The 23,212-nt window shown below is 32.8% G+C and overlaps 1 protein-coding gene across 3 annotated transcripts in view; it reads right to left on the bottom strand.

Annotated features, from left to right (window-relative positions):
• Window positions 1-9,312: 9,312 nt before the first annotated feature.
• LOC127858782 (multiple epidermal growth factor-like domains protein 10) overlaps window positions 9,313-23,212 on the bottom strand; it is a 32,332-nt gene continuing 18,432 nt past the window's right edge. Inside the window, exons 2-7 of one of the 3 annotated variants that reach the window (XM_052396060.1) lie at window positions 19,611-19,679; window positions 17,811-19,253; window positions 17,468-17,588; window positions 16,393-16,475; window positions 10,845-10,940; window positions 9,313-10,437 (exon numbers count right to left, since the gene is read on the bottom strand). In XM_052396060.1, the coding sequence (XP_052252020.1) occupies window positions 10,430-10,437; window positions 10,845-10,940; window positions 16,393-16,475; window positions 17,468-17,588; window positions 17,811-19,253; window positions 19,611-19,659 (1,800 nt within the window). In that variant the 5' untranslated portion in view covers window positions 19,660-19,679 and the 3' untranslated portion in view covers window positions 9,313-10,429. The remainder of the gene's footprint in view (window positions 10,438-10,844; window positions 10,941-16,392; window positions 16,476-17,467; window positions 17,589-17,810; window positions 19,254-19,610; window positions 19,680-23,212) is intronic. The other 2 variants (XM_052396061.1, XM_052396062.1) reach the window with 2 other exon arrangements.

The raw sequence follows: 23,212 nt of genomic DNA, 5'->3' as shown, positions 1-23,212 counted from the left end.
AAGTGTCTGTCCTATTCATATTCGCAGTTACCATTACTGTTCTTATTTCATATTTTCTATCTTTCACAATTCGGAAAATTATTTTTAAATTTTCCAATAATTTTATTTATTCCTCCTCTTTAATTTTCTTTATCATTCTAATAAACAAAACCCGCCTTATTTTCTTTATTAAAATAATAAACAAAACTGTTTTAAATACTCTTATTTTTCCTCGTACATTTTAATTTAATGAAAATTTACAAACATTCCAACAATTTAAAATGTATTGGTATGCCAAAAAAAAACAACATAAGTCCGTACATAATCCTATATTCTAACAATACCAAAAATATATAATAATTCTTTAAATACTCTCTGTGTGTATACCTTCAATTTAATGATTTCCCTAACTTATAAAAATAATGTAAAACTCAAATATCTCTTTTTATTCTCAATTCACCGCTATTTATAAAAATGTACCGATAAATGCAAAATTGGCATGATTTTGATATTTGCAAAATTTGTTCGTACATTATTGATTATCATCATTATTATTTTTAACATCTGACTACGTAAAATTCTTTAAAACAATTTTTAAAAATTTCGTTGTCATGACGCCTTTTACTTTTTATTTCTTACTTGATAAAATTTGAAATAAACCCCTGTTTGCCGTAATTTTTGAAAACACTGACCGTTTTCCATGTCGCGTTCTTCTTTGTTCCGTTGGCCTGTGATTCCGTATAGTGTTGTTTGTACTCCGTTTTCTATGTCGCGTTGGTTTTTTTCCTGTTGGTCGTTAAAATGAGTGGCACTTCTGGTTCATCCTGGCACTGCGCACCATTAAATGTTTTGTGTAGCGTAATTACACATTGTTCCTTGATAATACACAGTAACAACCAAAGTTCTTTTCTGTTTTCATCGAGATTTATTTCTGTTAAAAATTTTAACACAACGCTTCTAATGTTCATTAAAGTACAATTTTACAGCGCGGCGGCCTATTGGCCGCAACGTCAAGAAAGCGTGACTACTCCACTCGATTGGCTCGAATGGGTCCTAATGGCTTCAGGTCCGTTAAAATTACTCCGCTTTTATACCAATTTCGTTACGTACTCGCCTAATTCGTGACCCACGCCTGTCATCAAGTAATGGGCGTCAAACGTGTGCATACCGGACTTTTACGCCTCTGTACTCGCGGGTCTCCATTTAATTTGACATCTCCAATTTGTATTACTTAATGTACCTACTAATTGTTTATATGCATTTTGCGAGTCACGATTCTTATATTTTTCTGTTCGTTACATATTACTGAAATATACCTATCGGAATGTCGCTTCTTCCCGCTTAATGTACCTACTAATTGTTTAGATGCATTTTGCGAGTCACGATTCTGAAATATATCTATTATCCTTTCATAAAATAAACTCATAATAATAAAATACATTGCATATACATTTTACTGAAATATACCCATTATAACCCGTTATATTACAATTGGAAAGAAAAAAATGACGCAAGAATGGTAGATTTTTCCCCCAAAAATAGAAAATTCGGTCGGAAAACAGCATGAACTGGATGAAAAGTAAACATTTCAACAAAATAAAACTACTTAGAAATATTTCAAGAAATTGTTTGATATTCCAGCATGTAGAGTAATCACTGTGCTTGAAATACTGAAGTTTTGATAGTATTTAATGAAATATAAACGAAGAAAGAGCATGTTTTAATAGGTGGTATTCATGAAGTTGCGGATACTTTGATTCCCGATATAGGGCACTTCGGATAACAGAGACTTTCAACAAATTGGGCACTCTAATAACCGAGTTTTATCTTATACATGAAATGCATTTATGTATATTATGGCTATTCTTACCAAACATTTTGAAGTACTAATCAATTTGCTTTGTCAAGCGCGACACATTGGGAATCTATGCATAACGTAATTACATACACATGTGAAATATAACCAAAGGCGTTGTTCGTTTTCAAAAAACTTATTACTATTAATTTATATAATTAATATTGTAAGTGCAAACTTTAAATAAGATTTAAATGCTAATTTCTGCTTATATAATTATGTCACGTATATCCAAGTAAGCAGAATGTTTTGTGTTTATATTAATAACAACGACGGGTATGCACAACTTTGACACCACTATCGTGTGATTAAATCGACCGCCTTTACCATTATTGCTATTTTTTTGAATTTCCTGGCATTGAGCCAAAAAGTTCTAATAGAATTTCGGACCTGCATCGCTGCTGAAATTTAGCTCTTAGCAGTTTTAACAGAGTGATGTTTCATGACACGCTGTCTAGTATATAAGTAAATGGCCTTAGTACCTTCATTAGGACATAATTATACATGCTTTAGATCAGCCGTTTCGCTACAAAGAATGTAATTTAAAATTACATAGTACTTGAGTTTAAACAATTTTAAATACACAACTTCGATATGTCTGATGAGTTACATTTTAAATGTAATTTAAAATTGTTTAAGCCTGTGTACTATGCAAAGATCCAGCTATTGGGTGACTCGAAAACTGGAAAATGTATGGTCATAAAGAATGTACTCATAAGGCATATCGAATTAGTTTCAAGCGTGTCTATCACATTTATACGAAATCATTATCATATTCCAAAGTGATAAGAACATGTTTCGGTAATTCGTTTTTAATGTACGTCAGTACATACATTTTTATTTATTGCCTGCTTACTATAACAGTATTTCACAGCGAATTCTGCATTTCTGATTCACTAAATAGAGTGTGTTGTATCTGGTAAAAAGTGTCGAGTAATCTGGAATCGAAGTGCCATTGTATTTGAGATGATCGGTAAAACAAGTGTTCATGAAAATTTGGCATCCGACTCTTAAAACATTTGAATTTCCTCAAATACGTTAGTTAACTAAAATTTAACATGTAACATTAATGGATATATTGATCTTTTATTTCGATTAGTTGGCACGTTCTTTTTTTATTTCCAAGTATTTTTATTTTGTTGAAATACGTACTGATCATCAAATTCATAATGATTATCGATGGAATTTTATCTTTTTTTATTATAATCCACTGTTTTTTCCCCGTTTTTTACTCCGTAATACGAAGTACTATACCATTAATCGACCAAACAATGTTACGTGTCTGAAAATCAAATGAACAGAACATTTATGCAAAAAAGCTGAAGAACTCGACTCTCGCGCGTGGCTTTTGTTGTTATCCGGTATCGAAGTGCCATCTGTTATCAAAGTATCCGCATACCCGGCGTGTTTTGTCAACCATATAGTTGTTAGAACGTTTTATGAATATATCTTTTTGTATTGACCCAAAAGCTTTCAAGGATCTATACACACATGTACATTTCACTTAAGACACGGTTACTTAAAAGATATGATAGAGTTACTTATTACATAAGCAAAAACGCGTCTTGGGACATTATCCAATAGTTTGACCATTTGAATGTTTAAGAGTATTTCCAAGTTGTTTTCCTGTTAAATAAAACATTTTTTAAGTTAACAATTGTGCCCCTGGTTATCTTATTAAGTCATTATTACCTAAATAAGTTGTAGATAATATTACGATTCACGCCTTTTCAGTGCTTACAATTAAATAGCAATAAACGCCACTTATATGGTAATGGGCACAACATAACATTGGTCAAGCATTTGATGTTTGAATTTGGTGATGTGAATACAGTCATATCTATGATGTGACTTTCACAGGTTTGCTATAAGTTATTTGTGAGCAAGCTTCCTAACATAATCTAAACAGACAAAAAATCAAAGTCGCCGAAAAAAGTTTTTGTTCTGTGCATCAAGCTAACAATGTTTTTTAGGCATTGTCGTTTTGATTTAGGCTGACATGTATGACATATATTAAAAACATGCAATTAAAACTTTTGCTTCATAAAATTCATGAACAATGATTAAACGACCGTATAATAAAGCGTTTAAAATGTTATATAGAGTTTGAAGTAAATTTCTTATATACACTTTGGGGGTATAGTAACTAGCTTTTACTATTGACATCTTGAAATCGTCATATTAAAACAAATATAATGTTGTAATTTTGTTGTTGTAGGTATTGGCCACTGACAAATGTTCAACTATTTCACATATTATACGTTCATAATTACTAATTTTTCATATGTGATGATGCAGTGTCCGTTTTTGTGTAATTCTTCCTTTATTAACCATTATTTAACAATCATTATTTAAAGACAAAAATGACAAAGAAAGTGGAATTTTCTTATTATTCCTTCTTATGTTCTTGCTTACCTCATTTGTAGTTTGTCAACACATTTCAATATATAGCAAATGCGCCTTGACTATTAGAAAAACATGTACGGTGTACAAATTTCCGTTGTGTTCATTATTATATCGGTATTTAATATCCACAAAATACGTTAGGGCAAAGTTAAATTAAGTGATTTGTTTTAAATGATTGTATTTATTTCAAATGCACTTTTAGTGTTTGGTTTTTAACATTCAAGTTTAACATTAATCGGAATTGCTTATGGATTTGTATACGATCGTAGTAAACATAATAAAGCACGATGTAGATGGTGGAAATCGTGTTGCTGCTGAAGATGGTGGAGGTGCTCGTGATGATGATAATTATGCTGGTGATTGTGTATTTTATATAAAAATTATTTTCAATTATTGGCCTTAAAAGAGATTGGTTGTGTGTTTTGGTGTTTATTATTTGCTCTTACTACTGTATTAAAAAACAAACAAAGTTACCTTCGACACTAGCAGCGAAAACGTATTGTATGCCTGATTGACCGTGCTTGATGCTGATGGTGTGGTAGTTATTATGGCACAATCTCTAACATGACTGTCTGCTTCACGAAATAAAAATATGCCTTGATGAATATTTAAAGTTGAAAATGAGATCGTGCACTTTGTGGTTCAAACTGTAGACAATTGTAAACGCTTGAACTAATCCATTCTTAATTGCTATTGATATTATTCTGAGACTCTTATCAACATATACAATTGAGTGGACTTTCCAATTAAACCATTAATTGGGCTTCATGTATGGCCACTTAGGAATCGATCCCAATTATTTATATGGCACTTCTTAGAGATGTTTCTATTTGTGGTGCTAAGACGTGCATTTTAATGCAATGCATGAAAAATCATTAGTATTGAGCTTTTGAGGTCAAAACACACCTTATTATACCATACCCTACGCCGTTCCAGCCCCCGTATGCTGTGTTAGACTTGAAACCAGTTGTAAAATTCACCAGATTTGACAAATATAATGACCTTTAAAAGTCGTATTTCTAAAAAAAAGCGGATTGTCATACGTTATCTGAATCAAAGCCGCATGTATGTGTTAAAATGTATGTAGCAAATTATGCGAATAACTTTTTTAACCATAAAGAAAGTATCACAGTCAGATTAATTGCATACTTGTGAAAGCGCTATCATAGTGACAATGGATATTTGTGCTTTTCATGGTGGCATGTTTCTACCATATCCTGTTGGCGTGTTTAAAATGCGACACCACTTTAACACGCCAGAACAAACATTTCCGCCCTACCGTGCATTTGTAAGTGATAAGTTCAGTACAGACACTGAATTTCATTATATAATTGGTCAATGCATCATGAGGTCGATTGTTCACTTTGACCAGACTTGGCGCCGCGAATACAGATCTCATTAACCGAGTAATAAAGGGAGACTGCCTAAAAAATGTTCCACATAACATATAAAGGTTACTTACCTTATAATGATTGTAAGTAAACTATATAAGATGCGTCTTATCATAGTCATTCGATAACTGCAGTGTTGCAATCCAATATTTGTTAAATTCGTAATCAATTCTGTTTACTCTGTATATGGTTGATCAAGAAATTTTCATATAATCATTATACCAATAAATATGCACTAATACCCCCGTAGCAACGGAGTCGCGTTCTAACCTAGACCAAAAGTCACAATGTTTGTTCTCTCCAGAAATCAAAATACCATCAACGATCTCATCGTGATCCTGATATCTGTTCTAAATTCGTTTCTCACAACGTCTCAAGCATTTTCACTGCGTATATTCTTCGATAAAGCGCATGAAAAGTGGTAACGTTTTCATTTTTTTATATAATATTTTAGAATCATCTCTAAAATTGACTTAAACTTTTATGCAGAATTTTATATAATATGAACATACTTTAATAAAAATAATTGTTACGTTGATGTTGTCAATTAACCTTGTTTTTCATATGTATACGAGATGTATGTTTAAATTGAATAAAAAAGAAAAGAAACGTAGTAACTGAATTAACAGTTATTTAAACCAACGATTTGGCGAGTAAATATACTTTATCAAAGTGATAACTAGTATATTTTGATTAATCTGCTAGTTGGTAGTTATGGAAATCAATGAATGGAGGTTAATCGTTTGATTCACAAAGAAATACTTTAATGTTAACAACGTCAGTTAACATTATAAAATAATAATAATTTAGTACATTTTTTTAACCTGGATTTTTAGTTTAAACCTATTTATTTTGGTTCCATTGCATCAAAAGCCTAAGGCTTATATAAACGCTCTCGAGTCCGTTTCCTGGGCCTAGCTAGAACCAGTACTTGGTCTCTTTGGGGTAGATCTAAAGAACGCTCCCACGGCAGGGGATCGAACCCGTGACACCCCAGTCGCTAGGCGGACACCATATCCATTACACCACTGTGAACTGGATTTTTTATTACTGTTGTATTAAGATCATGTTTGTTTACCCTAAGTTATAACGTGTGTTATTATGCGCGGTATTAATAGAAGACACTTTAGAAATACGCCCACACTTAGTTCACACCCGCAGTTATGTCATTGAACATTTTAAATTATCAATTGTCAAATGTTGCACGAGCTTATTGATACATAACCAAACGTGAAGACCTTTGCATTTTTTTAAAACATAATGTTCGTTTTCAAAAAACACTTTACAGGAAACATATTTAACCGGGATTGTTTGCAGTATTTAAAAAAAACATTTTACACGGTTCCATGTGTTACACAATAAAGGCATATGTGTATATAAATGTTATAGTAAGTTTGTTTGCCTGTCTAAAACTATGCATTGAAACATTGATTGTGACATACCCTATTGTGAGAGAATATAAGTAAATGAATTTAAAATTGGCATAATTAAACAAATGCTACGAGTTCCATATCACTGCACTTTCATTTAGTCATGTTCCGAAATGCTTGTTACGAACTAAAATATGAAGAACAGATGAGTGGTAAGATTGACGCACAAAGCGTTTGTTAGATGTCCCTATTAAAAACGGATTCTCGAAAGTTGCCTTTTGAACATATTAGCTGCTTTTTAATTTCAGTGATGACACATGTGATGTCATTAAGTCGACTAGCTCTATTCAACTTGCAATGTCTGATGCGAATGATAACTAGCTACTCGTTTCTCTTTAAAAATTGCATTGTAGTTTTTTTACCAATAAATAACTCCCTGTCGCATCATAGATAACAAATCGTAAACCTGAACGATGTTGCAATGATGAAACCCTGAAGAGCCTAATTTATATTTATAAATTATTGCTTAACACACAAGTCTCGTTTTAATGGAGAAGTGAACACATTTTATGAATTGATTTTTAAAAGTTGTCATTAGAAAGCTGACCCAGGGCGAACTAAACTAAGTAACAAGATAGAATCGTAATAGTTTAAATGCAATTAAAGCACTATTTAGCGAATGTGCAGTATTGAAAATGGCAAATAAAATGCGCGATTTGTCTAGAAATAATTTTAGTGCACATTGGAAGCGTTTACTAACATCTTTGTTGTATATATATCCTTACGCTTATCATTTATCATTTTGTAAGTGTTGCTCATTTTATAAAAGTGTGTTCATATGATATATTTGGTTTGATTAAAGTCATAAGTGAATGTAATAGAATCAAGAATATCGGTTTGATCTGAGGCATTTACACTATCTATTTTTTAAATACAATAAATATATATTTATGTATATATTCTAAATATATTATAAAGAAAGAGAACATCCAGATTCAAGATATTATTTACATATTATAGTGTTTTATTTTATACAAATGCTATAAATAATATATACAGGAAATACATATACCACAGCACTTAACATATAACTAATTAGTCATTGCCATAGAACTGTCCACACAATGCATTGGAGTTTTAAGCCGGTTGACATGCGCGCAGATAAACGTGTGATTTGTTGCTTATGTGATACCGTTTACTTGATAGGCATTTATTTCACCAGAAAACTAAGTTTAAGTACCCCTAACTTAAAGAGTTTGACCCAAGCGAGCAGGCGTTTGATAATTACCACACACACCACTGATTATGCCCGATTTAAAAACGGTAAAAATAATATGCATTTGCTATGACTGGTGAAAATAACTTCAATTTATAATTGCAATAAGCTGTATGTACACAGTTCGTAGTATCAAGTGAAGTACTTAATGTATTATCTGATGTGTGTTTGTTCACAATATATATCTGTAAGCTTTGTTCCGTTTTTGAAGTATGCCATACTACGTATCACATTTTATATCAAAATGATCAGCCACAATACGGATTTGTAGTGAATCAGTTTTCTGTATCTTAGTATCTTAGTGATACGATTGATATAACAAAGCAATTGTCTAGAAATATGTATCAACATTATAGTATCACAATCATATATAAATATCTACTGTATGTCTTTTCTAACATTGATGATTAAATATTGCTTAAGATTATTAACGTTTGTATATCAAAGTAGCATAATTATGTGTTGTATTATATTGCTTACATTTGTTCACGAATCAGTGCATACACATTGTTTAAACCAACGTTTGGATGCAGTTTTATCGCATCGCGTATTCGGTAAACATTAACAGCTGATGTCTTTAAATGTTGTCTTCAGGCTTAGAGATACTATTTATTGCAATATTTTCAAATGTATTGCGCCTTAATGAAAGATGTATTGATCGTCTCTATAAAAACGTTTTTTCTTCGTTTCTCATTTTAATATCCAGATATGAATACAAAGCTTGACGTTTCTTTCAGAATCTTGAAATGTTTTAAAAATAAGATAATACTCTTTATATATCTATCTGAAAACACACGTTATCTTATTTGGATATATTAAACATGGATATTAAAATGTAATTGGGTTCATACATCATGTGCCATTCAATGTACACAAACATGTAGCTTTAATTTTAAATAAGTCGGATCAAGTTCTAGAGATGCATGCTAAACATATGCACGCAATACACACCACGTTCGGCGTAAATGTGCCTTGTATAATAATCATATTTATAATCGAACTTCAGAAGCATAATAAGGTGAGAAATTCCTTTAATCATCCTCTAGTATTATACAATAATTGATTTATAAAACAAAAACATTTGTTACATGAGTAAAGGTGGGGTCACGGCTTTAGAAAGATGACATCAAATGATCGGGGGCTTATACCGACCAAAGGTCTTTCCAAACCCTACACTTGTCACATAAATTATCGCTTAAAATCAGAATGACAAAAGGCAACATATATACTTTAAAACATTCATGCATTCATTGAACAAATGATACATTCTGGGGTCACCGCATTCAAAAGGTCCAAACAAAAAACACACATTTAGGTTATTGACTTTGTTGACAGAAAATGAAAACTTTCATGAAACGTATCACGTAAATCACATACTTAGTACAATACAAGAGTGATACTGTGTCTTAGCTGTCATTAAAACATTATGTAAAACTATCTAGGGAATATGTTTTAACAAATGATAATGTGCATATAGAATCGGGTATATGTTTCTGAATTATAAAATAATCATGTTAGCGGTGTACGTACAGAAGAAGGAGAGCGATCAAAACTGTTTGAACAAAACAATAGCTCTACTACTAACCTCCTCTGGAGAAATGCGATATTGCTGTAGGAGTTGTTGTGAATCCAACTGTGCGCATGTTTCGAATCATTTAATATACATTTTTATGTAACGGTAAACAATATATTGGTATTGCTACATTCATGAATTAATGAAAACAACGTCTTAATGTTTCGGAGAAACAAAATCGATATGCAACAGAGAGCTGTTAATATAAAGATGATTTACAATTTGGCTCAGCAAAATTGATACACACAATATATAAAAATAAACACATAAACGATGAGAAGAAAACTAAAGAAATAATATATTATTACATTACATTGTAGATATTGAACAGTGAAATCATCAAATGTGTATATACAAATAAATGCGTCTTTTGTAAGTTGTAAACATATAGACAATATACACAAAGGACAAGTAAATATCTTTATGAATATGACAATAGAAATACGCTATCCATATTTATGCTGATGATGTCTTCTTTAAAGGCGTTTTATACTTAAAGGCATATCCGATAAAATGGACCTTTCTATAAGTGGAGATGTTCATTATGACACAATAGCATTGAAGTCCTTCAGTCCTTGTTCAGCTCGCTGAAGAAAAGAGAATAGACAATGAACAAAAATGATTATTTAGACGTTGTTTAATACGTTGTTTACAAATAAATTCTTATGAAGTTTGTAATATCATGCTTATAGAAAATGCTGTAGGTTTTTAATTCAATAACACACACATATGAGAATAATCAAATATATGTCATGACCGTTTAAAGTAATTATGTCTGACCGATTTCCTAGTATTGTGCATCCACAAACATAAATCTTACACGACTAATACGACACCAAAATAAAGAACACAGCTACACACGTAGCATTTTACTTCATTTTAATGTATTACTTTTATCAATTACAATATAAACTGTTTGTAATACTGTAAGAAAGTTTTTGTCATAACTTTTAATGGTTTATATATAGCGGAATTGCTTGCAAATGTCACGTACCTATCTCATACGTGTGGTGCTCATTTTCTGTGTTCTGGTATTCAGCATTCGTTTCTCCACACACGGGACTGTGCGCAGACACGTCAGTTGGACGGACTGAATATGTTGACGTTAAAAATTGTTAACAGTTATGTGAGAAGGAACTTCGTGTTCCAGCTTTGTATGATAGATATATCATTGCTGTAAATGCTACGAAATTTATCTCTACGAAGTGTGAATCCACCGTTTTACGTTCTTCACTAAATCATGCCTATATTGCACAAACATGATAATTTTTTAAAATGTTTTATATCTGCATAATTTATGAACTATATCGATTTATTCTATACAAAAAATTGAAAATAACTTGCTTTAATTGATTTGTGCGAGCTTGTTAGTTTCTGTTCTGCAGGTTGTGACTGAACTGTTCATAACATGCCTTATCATAAATTGCGAACCGTTTTCTGGAGTTTCGGACAAATGACATGCAGATAGTGAACAAATAAAAAAACACAAGTGTTAACTTATACGATACATTAAAACTGTTCATGACATCTTCCTATGTTCAACAATAAAGCTTTACAGCAAACTGTATTTTTTTCGACAATAAAGGGCCATTTTATGAAATTAAGCCAATGCATCTTCCGAGGTAGCGCTAAGATCGGATGTTTTGAAATTGCACGGATAATTAAACAGGATGAGTAGGTTTTATATGTTTTTATTGCAACATGAAAAACAATTGTCAATGTATGTCGATTAAGCGAATGCTAATGCATCCACAAATGTACAGAACCATGCAATCACAACCCATTTAGAAACGTGAGGACCTTTAAATTGTGGCATGGTGGAGTTTTCGAAATCAAATAAACGTGGTGTGCCTGCAAGACGAGCAAATTTCCATACGATTAATTCCCAAACGAAACCAAACGATTGCTTTCAACATGTACTAGTTGCTGCATGCACAAATGAATTGACATCTTGTAGATATAATAGATACTTTTGTATTTTTCCAAAATAGATAGAGCCAATGCCAAGGAGGTGGCGCTAATAACAGGAGATGGCGCCAGTGCGCGATATATGAATAATCGCATGACAAACATTTGATAGATACTGTTCCTTTTTCATTTTTATTTTTGAGCGTTAAACGGTAACCCAAACCTAAAATCTATAAAGAACATTCTAAAAAAACAACAACAAGATGCAATATGTAATAATGTAAGTAACCAACTCAATTAAACAGTTAGTAAGTAACATGAATACAATATCTTATCCAATGTAAACCCAAAATATGTAATTCTGAATGAATCCAATAACTTAATTGTCAACATTCTAAAAATATTTTTTCTACAACAAATGTAACAAGGGCTGTTTGTAAAACATGCATGCCCCCCTATATGGGCTATAAGTTGTAGTAGCAGCCAGTAGTAGTAGTAGTAGAGTAGTAGTAGAAGTAGTAGTAGTAGTAGTAGTAGTAGTAGTAGTAGTAGTAGTAGTAGTAGTAGTAGTAGTAGTAGTAGTAGTAGTAGTAGTAGTAGAGTAGTAGTAGAAGTAGTAGTAGTAGTAGTAGTAGTAGTAGTAGTAGTAGTAGTAGTAGTAGTAGTAGTAGTAGTAGTAGTGGTATTAGTAGTAGTAGTAGTAGTAGTAGTAGTAGTAATAGAGTAGTAGTAGTAGTAGGTGGTGGTGGTGGAAGCAGAAGAAATAGTAGTAGTAGTAGTAGTAGTAGTAGTAGTAGTAGTAGTAGTAGAAGTAGTAGTAGTAGTAGTAGTAGTAGTAGTAGTAGTAGTAGTAGTAGTAGTAGTAGTAGTAGTAGTAGTAGTAGTAGAGCAGTAGTAGAAGTAGTAGTAGTAGTAGTAGTAGTAGTAGTAGTAGAAGTAGTAGTAGTAGTAGTAGTAATAGTAGTAGTAGTAGAGTAGAGTAGTAGTAGTAGTAGTAGTAGTAGTATGCATTACAAAAATGCAGTTAGCCTTACATTTGGTAAAATTTAATTATATTACAAGGGAGGCAAATCTGTAACAATAAATTTAAACTTATTGCATTTGTTTCCCCTGTAGTGTATGACCTCCCCTGTCCTGCTTATATTTATATTAATCAACAAAATTAAACATTAACACAATATTTAATATACAAAATATACAAAAAATCTCATATTCTGATAATATTTTTACTGATCCACTGTATTTTACTAAAAGGATGATGATTCATTGGACAGATAATTATAGATTTAGGATTACAGACCAGTTGCTTCAGTAATATTGTTCAGAGTGTGCCCTGTTGGCTGCGTATGCATTCTTGAATTATCATTCAAAAAACCACTTTACTATTTCGAGTCACCGTGACCTTGACCTTTGACCTAGTGACCTCAAAATCAATAGGGGTCATCTGCGAGTCATGATCAATGTACCTATGAAGTTTCATGATCCTAGGCCCAAGCGTTCTTGAGTTATCGTATGACAACCACCTGGTGGACGGACAGACCGACCGACAGACCGACAGACCGACCGACCGACATGAGCAAAGCAATATACCCCCTCTTCTTCGAAGGGGGGCATAATTATACAGTAAGATAATTCACGTTATAATTAAAAGGTGTCACTTCTGCTTGAAACGATGAGTTTTGTCCCCTCATCAAAATTTAACTTACCAACATACAAATGTCAACGAATCTTAATTAGGATACAATATGTCGTTTGTTCAAATTAACATCTCCAAGATGTTAGGGCAGTTCGGTCTTTCATCGAAAACTGTTTTTATTATCTTCAATTCAATGACACATGTTTATTCATAATCATCTAGACGTTACTATTGCGATTTTATTTCACTACCATCGAAATATGAAAAAACGATTGAACACTCAACCTAGAATGAAACACACACAGTGTATGATCAGCACCGATACTTAAAAATATCGGAAAATGTGCATTTGCGCAAACTCCTTTCATTACTGCCACCTCCTTGACATTGGCTCCATAGCGTTTGGAATAATTTAAAATGATCTATTATACCGACAAGAAGCCACTGTTTTGAGCATGCAACAACCTGTACATATTCAGGGCAATGGTTTATGTTGTTAACGATTTCATTGGGTGGAAATTTGCTCGTCACACAGGCAAAAGTCATCGATTTTCTCTGATAAAATTCACCATGCCAAACTTTAAATAAACCTATCACGTTTCCAAATTGGTTGTTATTATAGGTGTCTGTAAATCTGTGGATAAAAACTCCTCGCTGATAGCACTACATTGTCCGATTTTAAAATAATGCGGAATATGTTGAAAAAACATATAAAACTAACTCGACCTGTAGAATTTCCCGTGAAATTTCAAATTATCCGGTCAATAGCGCCACATCGGAACAAGCATTGGCTCCTTTAGTAATGCATCGCAAAAAAGAGTTGGTGACCATGTTAATTGGCCGTGTATCTACATTTCTCAGAATTTTATCTATGGATGACAACCATGACGTATGATAAAATGAAGATAGTTGTCAAAGTGTTAATTAAGAAGTGTTAACGTTTTCACATCTAACCACTTGCAATAGTATTTTAGTTGTTAATATATCACATTATTACTCAAGGAAACGCGTTATAAACTCAATGGTGAATTTATATATGGAAAAGCTATGTGTACATCAAACCGAGTGTGTTTTCAATTATCATCCACTTTAAGGTTCATGGGGGGGATAAATGTCATTAAAACTTCGCTTTGGTTTTTCTTCATTGAATTTGGTACAATATGGTCAAACTATATATCATTTTAAAGCTAAAGACGGATAGAATAACATAAACACATTTTTGACATTCAATATTTGTGTGCTTTATTCATATTTTGGTTTAAAACCAATACATTTTTACACTTATTTACAAAATCTCAATCTAAAGTTAGGAAGGATATGCACTACCTTAAGTTGAATAAATACAAAGCTATATACATATACAAGGTCAAGTTAGCAACATTTCACAGAAAATAATTGTCATAAAACAACAAATGAGTTTTTATTCAACTGCCTTTTTTGGATAAATATCCTAAACAAAGTTCTAAAAATAACTAAAACGTAACTACTTTTTAAAAATCCAGGTACGGTGGTTAATAAGAGTCACAATTCTATTTCAAAGGCTTAACAATTTTGTTATTTACCTCTCAACCAAAATTGCAAATTTTACACCATCTCAAATTGAAATACATTGCAGACGACATATAAAATTGTAAAGGAATAAAGAAATTGGCAAAACTCTTGATTTTATAGTTCGATTTCTTCTACCCATTTTGAAAGCGTGGCCATCGCTGTGATCCGTAGAAAAACGTGCAAAACAAATCGGTCGAAACCACGACGTGCAGTGGTGAGAAAACCGGGTATGTGTATACACATACCTGAGAAAACACATGTACTTATTTTGACAATTGTGTGGTACTAGTAAAACAATTATTAACATTAATCAGCAAGAGATCGCACTAAATAACAGAAATGACCACGCAGAAATATCATCACTTACCCTATTGCAAATATTTTCCAGCTGAAAATTGTCCCCCACACGTCTTTTTTAGTTTATTTGTTTCGTTTTTCTGGAGCCGAAGTGCATCTTACAGAATATCCATCCAACTTCCGTTGTTTTCACTTTCGTTATTAAAAACTCCGTTTAAAAGAATTATTTCTTCTTTTAGATTGTTAGAGCGATGTATTATTATATATTATTGATAGAATTGTATACCGTGATGAATTGAACGGAGTTATGTATCGATCTTTCTGTCAGTCTGTAAGCGTACTATATTATGCGCAATAATACAGTACAGTGATTCGACAACGATTGTAAACATTGGTGAAATGCTTCTTACATAGTTATTCTTTTGAGTGTTTATGAGGTCTGATCGTGCAGTTTGCAAACATCAAAGGAAAGATTACAATCCAATGCATTTGTCATCGTCAACCGTTTGGAATGTCAATTAGGCGATGAGTGAGTTTTTAGAATGTTTCTTTCTATTTTATTAATTTAAAAATGGCTGCCCCCATGGTGATGAAATGACATGTGTTCGAGTTTTGATATTTTTAGATATGTAAACTTTTTTTACTATTTAAGCGTAACTTGCCCTCGTCAATGTCGATATTATTCACTAGTTATATAATTTTCCGCCGAAATACGTGGAATAAACTTGATTCAGATTTTTGAAAATAATGTATATTTTAGTGTTAAAATCGCTTTGTAGTTTGATTGATTTTGTGGATGTTATGATACGTTGATGTTCAAAATTGGTAGCAGTTTGAAGGAAAAACATCCTTTCAAGCATATATGTATACATTTTCAATGTGGCACTCTTCCTTTAGTCAAATTTGAGTTCAATGCTAGGGGTCCCACATTTTTCGAAATGAAGCCTCTACATGAACCTTAACAGGAATTAAGGTTCGATGGTCGATGGTATGCTTACGCTTTGGATACTTTAACAGGCCAATTTGACAAGTCAAATGAGCAATATATGCAAAAATATATTTAACATTTAAATTGACCTAAGACTTGTATGCGAACAAGACGTACATCATAAATATGAATTATCAGCTATAGCGATAAACGGCTACATACCATTTGCCTGCAGGGCAGAATACGTAAGTTCTTCAGGGAGATTGGCATGGTTTGCTCGTTGAACAGTATCGTACATTGGACTTCTAAAATAAACACACAATATGTGTATTGTTATTGTAAATGAAGATACGAAAGAGGTGAAAAACGTGTATCATTTATACAAAATAAATGGCCATTCCTTACACGAAAAAAGGATAAACATGCTGATTTCTTTTCCGCCTATCTAGTAACACACATCAGTCGTACGGACCAGTTGACACAATAGGAGAGCATCAGCCGTGTTCAAACGACACAATAACACGTTTTTGTCAAATTAACAAACACGAATAATCGCGTGAGCATCGACTAAAATGCAAATAATTAAGTACATGTTCGTGTTTTTGTGTCGTAGCAGTAGATATAATACTTGTTCAACGAATAATGAATTAGTATTAAATGTGTTTCTTTACATCTGGAATAGACGAATATATGAGTTGGATCCTTTCGATCGATATGAATGTTTATTATCAATTTTTAAGCATCAATTTTGGCATCAGTCTTAAAAACACTACAGAGCAACAAGTTAACTACAAAATAAGGAGATAATTTTACGATACTTTCATGTTTGAGTTACTTCAAAGAACAGTCATTTGCAGAGCACAAACCTGTAACAATATACAGAATTATCAGTTGCAATCATATGAAGAATACAATTTCATTTAAGCCTTCCACTGCTCCTATCACAGTGTTCGGGATATAAAAAATCGCGGGGTATATTTTGTCCGCGATGGTACTGGAGAGATTTTATCATTTAAATTGGTAAGACTTCGGTTATCGACGATTGTAGAATGGATGTCGTTTCGGCGTGTGTATTATAATACACTTCATATAGCCAGCATTGCAAATTTTCCTGCATCTTTTTTAACATAACTTCTTTTCTACTAGACTTTTAAGCTGTGCATTTTCGTTTTATTTTATTCTTAACTCGGAAACACACCAACGAAATCAATAATATTTTCTAAAACACAATTCAATGCGTCTTAAAAGAACGCATCATTGCCTATTTTTGATCAAGCAGTTTAATGAAAACACGTACCTTCCACGAATGTGAACAAACACTCCTACCGCAACAACAATAGCAATGATGACAAAGGCGGCACACCCAGCTCCGAGTGCTGCTGGTAGCATATTTCCACCACCACTCCCTTGCTTAATCACTACAATCAGAATAAAACACATAACTGTAGTGATTAAAATAACATTTTGTTTCTGAATATGCTTTTATGAAGAACATAAACGATTTGTTTAGGTAAAAAATATAATTTCAAAAATAACGATTCCAAAGAAAGCTTAAAAGAAAGACAGCTAATAAATCTAACCAAGGTCAGGAAATACCGTTATAAAAACATCACGCATGGTGATTGTACTGTTTATCTTACCTTGCATACACATGCTTCCGGTAAATCCTTCAGCGCAGCCAAACATACACGTTCCTGTTTCGGATGAACATGCATATTCATTCTCAAAGCGAGCACAGAGTTCTGAACACGGCGTTTCACAAGATGAGCCATAGTAGTCGCCATTACATCCACGTGTACATGTTCCATTTAGATGACAAGACACATTGACGCAGTTGTTATTGCAGGGCGTATCACAGTCACCGCCATAATATCTGGCAGACAAGCATCTCAAACACGCCCCGGTAATTTGATCACAGGCTGAGCAATTGTCCTTGCATTTCCGGTCGCACTTTCTGTTCCAGTAACCGTCTTGGCAACCATATTCGCAATAATCAGAACTGTTGCATTTACCCGCCCAACAGGCGGTTAAACATGGTGAACACATTTCGTTTGTGCCAGAATAGCTTCCACTTTTGCACTGTGTGCACACGACCGTCGTGTTCGTTTCTCCCATACACGCCGTGCAACTCGGATCTCTGCTGGTACATTCTAATTCACACCCGGCACCGTAATACCCATCTTCGCAACCGTGTGTACACTGAGAATCCGATGTACAGAGTGCATGCTTACAGTTCCTGCTACAAGGACAACACTCATTTCCATTCGTATAGAAAGTCGTGTTAGTACAAGTAGTGTACGGAGAAGACGCGAATAGGCCGATGGTACACTGACATTGTTTATTTGTGTTGGAATAGTTCGCTCTGCATGATAAACATATACCACTAGAATCGCAACTTGAGCATCCTTCTGAGCAGTTATGTTCGCATATCAATCCATAGAATCCTTCTTTACATTTAGAACATTTATTCTCATAATTGCATAATTGACAATTAGTTGGACAGGAATATTCACACTTATCGCCATGGAACCCATCTTCACATTTAGAGCAGTAATTCATAGATGTGCATACTTGACAAGTACGTGGACAGGAATATTCACACTTATCACCATAATATCCTATTCTACACGAAATACAGCTGTTTGCATCACTACATGCACTGCAATTCGGGCTACACTGTTGGCTGCAGTTTTCACCATAAATTCCATCTTTACACCTGTCACACAGTGCACCAGTAAAGTTTGGTTTACATCGACACCGTCCATATATGCCGCACTGGTCTGCACATCCCGATGAACACGAATTTTGACAGATCAAACCATAAAAACCGGGCCTACATGTACTGCAACTGTTGTAGTCGGTGCATGATCTGCAGGATGCCATGCATTTTTCACATCTATATCCAAACCAGTTTGTCCTGAAGAAACCTTCCAGGCAGCCATAGCATTCATTTTGATGTCTACATAGACATCCAGGCTTCCCACATTTGTAACAGGTTCCATCGGAGTTGTAATACCCAGCTTCACATGTTTGGCACCAATCAATATCTTGTCTACATCTCAGACAATTATTAGGGCAACTGGCTATATACAAACAAAAGTTCAATGTTATTGTTCTTTTACAATGTTATGGTATCCAGTTGAAAATACATTATACCACGTATATACGGATTGTCAATAAATAAATAATTTATGTAATTTTAATTACAACTGTGCCCGTTTTCAGATATCTCATTCTTGACAAAAAAATCTGTCTTTCCGAAATAACTGAATATTCATGAACATCGCTCATAAGTTAGAGAATACACGTTTAAATGTTTCATATATTACTTCATCTGCATAAGTGAAATAATTCGTGAAGAGCGTTGAATGAGAACAAACAAATGCATGTAGACACTGATATTGAATAATGTTTAAATGTCATATAGATGTACATGCTACCTGCTATGTAAATTGGTATCCACAGATAAACCAAACCAAATATTTTCATGATGAACGTGAATACTCCTCCTGAAATATATAAATCAAATCTAAAAAATATTTAACACAAACACTATTTATAAAATACGTAACACAGGACAATGCATGTAAATAGTCAGTTGAGTCATGCACTCGATTGTATTTATTATGTAATCATTTCCAATGTAAAAGTAGGATAATAAATCGGCGAATGTTTATGTTTTTGCATATAGAGGTTTCGTGGGAAACTGTTTACCATTTTACGCATAAAAGCGGATGACAAGAGAGAGAGAGAGAGAGAGAGAATCTTGCGATTTTCGCGGGTTTCATACAACCCTTTTTTTCTGTTGGCTAGTGAACACAAAATATAGAGGGAGTAATAAAAAGACACATTTTGCAAATATTTAAATACAACATAATCTAAATATTTAAACAATGCCGTAATGATAAGGTAATAATAACTCACTGGTTCGATTACCACCCTCTGATCCATTTATGCCGCCCACTGTTAAATTTTATTCCCCTAATAAATTGTTATTGTGTTAGTAATATTGATATAGTTTGTATTATACTTCAGCTATACCATATCAGGGTTGCTATAATAATGTCATTTACATTCACAGTTCTCTCTTAAACGCATGTGATGTACATGTATTGATTGACTCTTAAATAATCGTCAGGCGTGTTTTAAACTTTAATATACCGGTTGAACCGACACAGTTAAAGACGTCCGCGCTTAGCATTAGCTTAACAATAACAAAATAAAAAAATAAATATTGTTCATCAACCTTTTACAAACTACGAATATTCTAAATCATCGACGGTCTGTAAAAACTTACATCAACACGTTTAAGAGGTAGTGCCACAAACGGAACTTTTGAGGAACAAAGTCATTGAAATAATGTTAACACACTTATGGGGTATAGTTCAATAGTTCAAAGATTAATTTAAAAATCAAACTATCAAGTTCCCTTATAAATTATTTTACTGCTCATCATATGTACATCGATTTGAAGTTAAACAATAAATAGTCTAATCGTGAGGACTGTCATATAATGCCTCAGTCACAAATAATTCGGTCGCCGGCCGATGTGTCCGATCTCCAGGCATCGGGAAGACTGGACATGACGTCTGATGATGACTTCGTTTATCGTCTAATGAAAAAGGTGTTAAATGTACATGCAGTTAAATGAAGCAAATATCTATGCAAATTATGCGAACTTATCTTACAAAAACAGTTCACTGTTATTAAGTGCTACTGAACTTCGTTGATATGAGGATGTATACGTCGCTAAGTGTAGAGGGAAATTCCAATTGTTATATCTCATACACACTTCAACGCACGCTTAAACAAAAGCTCTTTAATATACTTGTAGATATAAAAATGGGTTCAACAATATGTAGTTGCTTACTTTACATGTTTTGTTTTTTAACTTATGAAGTCGGGGAAAGGTCCTTTACTCTTACACTTCGAATTATGTGTTACTTAAATGATGTGTTATAGATGTTCTTTGTGATCAGCCTATGAATTGTTTGTTACTTGCATGTTGTATTATATGAATGAACTGCATGTTGTGTTATATGTTCTAATTGCGTGATGTTATTTGTATTAATTGCATGCTGTGCTATGTGTGTTAATCGCATGTGGTGTTATGTGTTTTATTGAATGTTTTCGTATGTGTGTTAATTGCGCGTTGTGTTTTTCAATAAATGCAATATGTCTACCAAAACATGTTTTTTTATTTGAATTAATACATTTCTTAACACATGTTTTATAAGAACAAAATATTACTCGTTTTACCAATGAAAGGATTTATATAAACAAGTCCGAACACAAATTTGAAAAAATTGCCCATATTCTATGAAAAGTCTTGATTTATGAGAATGTGTAAGATTGTATATTGAACATTTTGATGTGTTTTAAATTTCAAATAGCTTGTTACGAAACAAATATTTTAACTACCATATGCATCAATTTCAAATTGGAACGCTTTTTGCTATATGTAATATAAAATAATCAAAAAGTGTTTTCAAACTGCGTTTTTAACAAATAACATGTAAGCGATTAAAAAACGTAGGTTATGACGCTTGGATAAGCATTCGAAACATCAAAGTCCATACAAGCAAAGGAGCTGCAACAAATTCTATACCTAAAGTTACAAAACGGTTCCATTACATTACGAATAGCCTAACGAGACTCAGGAGACATTACCACGAACGAAACACTTAATAATATCTACAGATATTGTTTCGGAAGCAAGTGACCACTTCGCTTGACAAAACAGGAGTTCACAAAACAACTGCGTTGCATAACATCATTTATTGTCTTAGATCTGTTATCACTTTGTTATATATGTTGTATTCGTAAATGGAAAGATTTGCTTGCCTTAAAGGCCTCGACGTTATTTCACCCAAAATATAGACATGTATAATATCAAGGTGTATCTCATTCTTTCAAAGCAGATCTTTTTCTACTAAATATTTTTATTGATACATTCGTTTAGAAAAAAACCTATTGAAATGCCAACATATATTTTATTGAAAAAGGTCAGGTGGGACTCGAGTTCATGCATTTAAAATAGGGATGGGAATCGTAATCGAAATCGGTATCCGGATAACCGTATCCGCTATCCGAATATATCCGGATATCCGTATTCTTTTGTAAGTAAATTACATAAGGCTGTTACCATCATCACAACACTGTGAATACTCAATGTGCACTGTTTACAGAATAAAAAAACACAATATAACGGATTTATATGATTTCTTTATTTCATTTATTTTATTTATAAGAACAATATCAAAGTCGCAAAATACGCAATTTCCTTTAAAACAACACACAACTTGTTTCTGACATAAAAAGCGCTTTATAACGTTGTTTTCGTTAAGTTACGCAACTACCAATTTTCACCATTAGTTTACTTATACAGGTGATATAATTCATAATTAATCTTGCTTATATGACACTTCAGTTTCTGAAACAAATTAATTTTCTATAAGGGGGATTGTGGAAATTTTGGTGATTCTACATATTGAAGCTTCAATTCGCACTTGTCAAGACCACATTTCCGCGTTGGAAATTGTAGAAATTAAATTTTTCTAAATCATCTATCGGGAGTTGCATGAACCACTATGTTAGAAATACACATATTTGCAATAAAAAGCTTTAGAAAAGCCTTATAATTATATATTTTAGTTGATGATAAATCAATAAATGAAACCATTACACCTGTTACATTTATTTTTTCAAAAGTCTTTATTTGTTGGATTTAAGAGAAAGATGATAACCGACATGTTGCGTAATTTAAGAAGCAGTTTATCTTTGTAGATTTCTTATTCTAATTGCTCGCATATTATAACTTCATGTTCAATAACTGAAACCAAAAACTGACTATGAATTGATTCTTTTGCAGTACAAATGTCAAATACATGTATAATAGAACATTATTAAAAGTTTATACTATGTACTATACTACATGTACCGTGATGTGACTTTTGAAAATTTGAACAATCATCTTTGAACAAAAACAAGAGGAAAGTTATAACTAAGAAAGCAAGGAATTTAATTTGACTTGATAAAAGTG

Source organism: Dreissena polymorpha, chromosome 14 (assembly GCF_020536995.1).
Source record: "Dreissena polymorpha isolate Duluth1 chromosome 14, UMN_Dpol_1.0, whole genome shotgun sequence".
Lineage (NCBI taxonomy): Eukaryota > Metazoa > Mollusca > Bivalvia > Myida > Dreissenidae > Dreissena > Dreissena polymorpha.
This window is presented reverse-complemented; position numbering and strand designations above follow the sequence as displayed.